Source organism: Manis pentadactyla, chromosome 9, assembly GCF_030020395.1.
Source record: "Manis pentadactyla isolate mManPen7 chromosome 9, mManPen7.hap1, whole genome shotgun sequence".
Classification (NCBI taxonomy): domain Eukaryota; kingdom Metazoa; phylum Chordata; class Mammalia; order Pholidota; family Manidae; genus Manis; species Manis pentadactyla.
The window spans coordinates 17,147,234-17,153,021 of record NC_080027.1 but is presented as its reverse complement, the minus strand read 5'-3'; the positions used below and the strand labels follow the sequence as shown (position 1 = coordinate 17,153,021).

The following is a 5,788-nucleotide window of genomic DNA, read 5'->3' as shown; positions in this document are numbered from 1 at the left end:
TATGTTTATTATTTATTATTTTAAGTGTCAGTTTATATGGTAAAAGTGTGATTGAATAGGCTCACAGAGCTGCATTGCAGTGGCCACAATATAGAACCCATCTGCTTAGATCACTGAGTCAAAAGCTGGTCTTCTTCCCCCTAATAGTGAAATACTGAATTGCAGGTACAGTGCATGCATAGGAAAAAAAAACCTTTTTCCCTCCTAAAACTCAAGCAACAGAAAAGACAACAGTAGATTCATAACACATTCTTTAACTGCACTGTTATTTCTTCCAGAGATATGCTTGAAAAACCATCTGTGACCCTATGGATCAGGGAAATTATACCAGAGTGAAAGAATTTATTTTCCTGGGAATTACCCAGTCTCGAGAGCTGAGCTGGGTCTTATTCGTCTTCTTGTTTTTGGTGTACACGATAACTCTGACGGGAAACCTCCTCATCATGGTTACAGTTACCTGTGAATCTCATCTTCACACCCCCATGTACTTCCTGCTCCGCAATCTCTCTGTGCTTGACATCTGCTTTTCCTCCATCACGGCTCCTAAGGCCCTGGTTGATCTTCTATCAGAGAGAAAAACCATCTCCTTCAATGGCTGTGTCACTCAAATGTTCTTCTTCCACCTTCTGGGGGGAGCAGATGTCTTTTCTCTCTCTGTGATGGCCTTTGACCGCTACGTGGCCATCTCCAAGCCCCTGCACTATGTGACCATCATGAGTCGGGGGCGGTGCTCTGCCCTCATCGTGGCCTCCTGGGTGGGGGGCTTTGTTCACTCCATAGTGCAGGTTTCCCTGCTGCTTTCCCTCCCCTTCTGTGGACCCAGTGTTCTCAACACTTTCTACTGTGATGTCCCTCAGGTCCTCAAACTCGCCTGCACTGACACCTTCAAGCTGGAGGTCCTGATGATTTCCAATAATGGATTAGTCAGTTGGCTTATATTCTTCTTTCTCCTCGTATCCTACACAGTCATCCTGACGATGCTGAGGTCCCAGGCAGGGGAGGGCAGGAGGAAAGCCATCTCCACCTGCACGTCCCACATCACTGTGGTGACCCTGCATTTTGTGCCCTGCATCTATGTCTACGCCCGGCCCTTCACTGCCCTCCCCACAGACAAGGCCGTGTCCGTCACCTTCACTGTCATCTCCCCTCTGCTGAACCCCCTGATCTACACCCTGAGGAACCAGGAGATGAAGTCAGCCATGAGGAAACTAAAGAAACAACTAGGGCATTCAGAAGGGATTTAAGTTCTAGGAGATAACATCAACATGTAAATAGACATTAAAGTTCACTTTCTCAAAATGGAAAGAGATCACTTTAATGCCAAAAGCCAAGGGGCACTTATGGATACCATGGAGTCCTAAAAGAGGTTGGTTCTAGAGTATGTCCCGGAATCTATGGATGATACTGCTTTAAGGGAAGCCCCAGTCATGTCTTCCACCACTCACTTTCAATTAGGCATTTCACGAATATTTACAGAGCACATATGTGCCCGAAGTACTAGGTTTCAGACTGCTGCAAAAGATTAAATAGAGTCACAACCCTGGAGGCATATCCCAGGATGCTTTAGTGAAGATATGAACAACGTTCTGCAGAGATATTGTAGGCGGTGTATTTGAGAGCGTCAAAAGGGATTTTACAGCGAGCAGACCTTTTCCAGGGAAAAAAGCAGAGAAAGACAATCCAAGCAAAGAAATCAGTATGTCCAGAGGGAGAGAATGGTGGAAGAGTGTGCTCCATCTCTGCATCATTAGCTCAGTGTAGCCACAAAGTAGTACACTCAAGGAGTGAATACCTCTTGTTGACTTTTAAAAAGAAAGTTGGGAAAGAACTCCGCTTGTGGTCCCCTGAGCAATGCAAATGTCTTCTATCGGGGAGAGAGGTTCCCCAAATCTCTCTGAGGCCCTGGTTTCCTCTGGGCAGAAGGACGTGATGTTGTCAGTGGAAGTATTCATAAAGAAACAGCACTGATGCGCAGAGGCTGTGGGCAGCTCAGCTGAATTTGTGAAAGACTCAAGGAAATACAGACGTTAAACGCTCCCATGGGGAGGAAGGTGACACCTTTTTTTATAGCAGGATTATCCCAACGACGGACTAGCCAGCTTGAAGTTTTCACTGTTTCTGCACATGGGGATCTCAGAACTCCTTTAAATTTTTCCACTCAATCCATTCAAAGGTAAAGAAAGTAATAAAAAGCATGAAGGTTAATCAGTGAATATGAGAATTTCCTAGTCTCTGTAATGAAAGGGATGAGGATAGTTGTAGGATATTCATCCAGCAATCCAGCTGATCTGCTGGGGTCGATTGCCTTTACTGTACTGTGTCTCTCATGAAACAAGCTCAAGCCACGGGAGCTGGAACTCATGCACCTGTATCAGAGCAGATCAAACACTGTAACAAAACATCCAAAATGGGGGCAGTTAACCACAATAAAGTTTATTTCCTGCTCAGGTCATAGCAATGCTGGTCTTTAGAAAGAGCTGTTCCATACAGTCATTTAGAGAAAGAAGCTTCTTCCATCGTGGGCTCCTCCTTTCTCTAGATCCTCAGAATCCTCTCCATTCACAGCACATGGAGGAAGGGAGAGAGGGTTAAGAATTAGGGGGAGAAGTGAGAGACCTTTTCAGGGCAGTCCTGAAAGGGATGTGCGTCACTTTTGACCACGTTCCATCACCCAGCCTTTAGACACCAGCCTCAGTTAACTGCGAGGGAGTTTGGAGAACGTGCCCCTGCTCTATTCCCAGAAAGGAAAGGAGCACATGAAAAAGGCTGAACTCCAGGGCTCTCTTTCCATGTATATGACTCATTGTCAATCACGATCAGGTTAGACTACAAGGATTAAGACTTAGTCTCTACAAGGATTCTCCTATTATTGAGCAATGCTTGCAGGAAGTACCTGGACCCTTGGAATGAATGCACAGAGAACCAAACTGAAACAAAGGAGATATGGGGAAAGGAAATTTAATTTCAAGGAAGGGGAAGGTGATCAACGTCATCCTAAGGAAGAGGATGACAGTAGACTCGAAGGTCAGGTTCCAAAGGATAGAACGGGAGCGGAGTGCCCAAAGATTAGCAGAGAGGACAGTCCTCACTTATTCCCACAGTGTCCATAGGCCAGTTGTACACAAACATTTATTAATACAGAAGCTGCTACAGCAATGAGTGCCTTTTTCTTGATTTGTCCTTTCCTGTGTTCTATTCTCTTTCAAATTCTATTCTATTCCTGTGTTCTATTCCTGTGTTCAAATTCTATTTGTGTTCTCACCACCCAAAAATGTTCTGAATTAGTTTCCAATATTAAACATACTTTCCCAAGCTTGAAAGTCCAATAACTTTGTCTTCAACTGGATCCACCTCCAGACCAAGTGAGCATTTACTGCGTGGCCCCATCTCTGCTCTGGTACATTGTTCTCCAGATACCCTGTACTTTTCACAGCAATGCATTTTTTCCTACCTCTTCGTTGACTTTACCTTAAGCAAAACCTTTGAGACAGGGCAGAATTTTAAGTACAAAAAATCTGTAGAGCCAGAGTTTATGCCTCCAAGTGTAGTAACCCGACAAAAGCTGTCCATGAACCTGCCTTTGACTGTTTACACATGCAAACCACCCTGATCAAACTCAGTGAGGAAAGACAATTGAATTCATGAGAACACCATTAGATTCACTTCTCTTTCAACATGACATCAAATAATTACTTGGATTAATTTGTATTTTTCTCCAGGTAGAGATAATTTCGTAGGGAACTATCAGGTATTAAACTGATTCTGGCTTATCCTACACAGGTTACACATACTGGCTCCTTCCATCTGTGATTTTTTTCTGTATAAGGAAGGTGGCTTTTAAATTTCCATGGTATTTTTCACAAGCAAATAAATGTGTCAGTATAGCCAAACAGGCTGGCTTAGGAGTGATCCTACCATTCAGGACTTCTTTGAGAAATTCAAAGGAGATTCAGGTTGTTTCAACTTAATTTCTAAGAGACTAGTCAAATCAGCACCACATGGGCTATTTATAAGCACCCATAAAATTCCAGTCGCAAAACACTTCCCTGGAGGAAGTGGCAGAGTTTTGTTATTGTTGTTGTGTGACTTGTCTTTCGGGTCTGAATGAGAATGTTATCAACGCAGCGCTCACTCAATAAAGCAGACTATTAATTCAACACTGGATTAGTAATCTGTCAACTGCATAACAGTAACATGAAGCTCAGTGCTTTAAAACAACACACATTTCTTAAGTCACAGTTTGTGTGGGTTGGGAATCAGGCATGGCTTAGCCAAGCCTTCTGCTTCAGGGTCTCTCCCAAGGCCGTAACCGAGGTGTCAGCTGGGAGCTGAGTTTCATCTGAAAGGTCAACGGGCGAAGGATCTGCTTCCAAGCTCAATTACGTGAGTGTTGGCCAGAATCACAAGCTATTGGACTGAGGGCTTCAGTTCCTCACTGGCTGCTGGCTGGCCGTCATCCTCAGGTCCTTGCCATGTGGACGTCCCCAACACAGGAGCTTCCCCCATCAGAGTGAGCAATCAAGACAAAAGAGAGGGCATCAGCAAGATAGAAATCATGGTCTCTCATAGCCTAATCTTGGAAGTGGCATCCTACCACTTTTGCTGGATTCTATTCATTACAAGCAAGTCACTAAGTCCAGTCCACACACAAGAGGAGAGGACTGCACAAGAGCGTGACTATCAAGGCAGGGACTGACAGCTTCCAGAAGTAAATTATGAAAATGTCTTGCAAATTAGGAAAGAGACCTAGAAGTAATTTAGTCAGGACAGCTATAAAAGACAAAAAAAAAAAATGGGTGAGGGCAAGTATCAGAGGTAATTCAGAGATACTGAGCCCTGTGGTAGGAGAATGATAGTGGCAGCAACAGACAGGGAGTATTCAGTTCTTGATAACAATTTTAAGTAAGAAGTGTGTGATCTATCCAAGTGAGACCATCCACAGATCTATGGTGAGACACAAGGTTTCAAAAATGATAATGGGACTGAGATGAGAGGGAAAGAATTCCGCTTTTAGGACCTCTGGCATCATAGGGCCTGGAACATGGCAGGTGCTGGGTAAAGATTTCACAATTAAATATTTAATCAATGAATGATACCAACACATCCTTTGCCTGCTTCCATTGCCTCTCCATGTGAGAAGTTTGGTACCAAACAGGAGAAAAAGCATCTCCTAGTCTTTATGATGCTTCTACTTATGTAAATTAATAGGGCAACAAACAAGCCATCTGCCTGGGAAAAAAACTGCAATGGACTGAAACACAGCCTGCTGGGAGCTCTGTTCATTTTCCCTTGGTCCCTGCCTCTTAAGGAGACAGACTCTCTTGTTTGTCTCCTATGAGCCCTTCAGGCAAAAATATGTGGACTCTAATCACAGGTCGATGAGGATTCATCTCCTCCCTCACATTAGGAGAATTTCAAAACCAAAATGTCCGTGTTTGCACACATCTTCCAGTGCATGTTTGACTCCTTAATGACACTCAGGGGAGCTTCATCCCAATAGGAAAGTCTGGCTATTCAACTTCAACAATCACATCCAAAAATACTCCCTTCGGTGATCCTTCTGTTGGGTCTGGGGCTGAGAGACAGATGCTCACATTGGGCATGGCGAGGCAGTGTGGCAGGACCGTGCTGAGATGATTCTTGGAGCACATCCTTTGCTTCTGATAGTAGCAGGGAAGATACTGATCCAACCAACTGTCAGATGCACATCTGCCTTCAAGAGGAATATTCGTTGACAACTGATGATTCCTAAGGTCAGAATATGCAACTGACTGGCCAGCTCTATTTC

The 5,788-nt window shown here is 44.1% G+C and overlaps 1 protein-coding gene across 1 annotated transcript; it reads left to right on the top strand.

Annotated features, from left to right (window-relative positions):
* Nucleotides 1-308: 308 nt before the first annotated feature.
* Nucleotides 309-1,244, top strand: LOC118909718 (olfactory receptor 4D9). The gene has a single exon (XM_036880462.2). The coding sequence runs from the start codon at nt 309-311 to the stop codon at nt 1,242-1,244; it is 936 nt and encodes a 311-aa protein (XP_036736357.2).
* The last annotated feature ends 4,544 nt before the right edge of the window (nt 1,245-5,788 follow it).

What these genes read in the sequence shown, in the direction of transcription:
- LOC118909718 (XM_036880462.2), top strand. Translation starts at nt 309, where the DNA reads ATGGATCAGGGAAATTATACCAGAGTGAAAGAATTTATTTTCCTGGGA.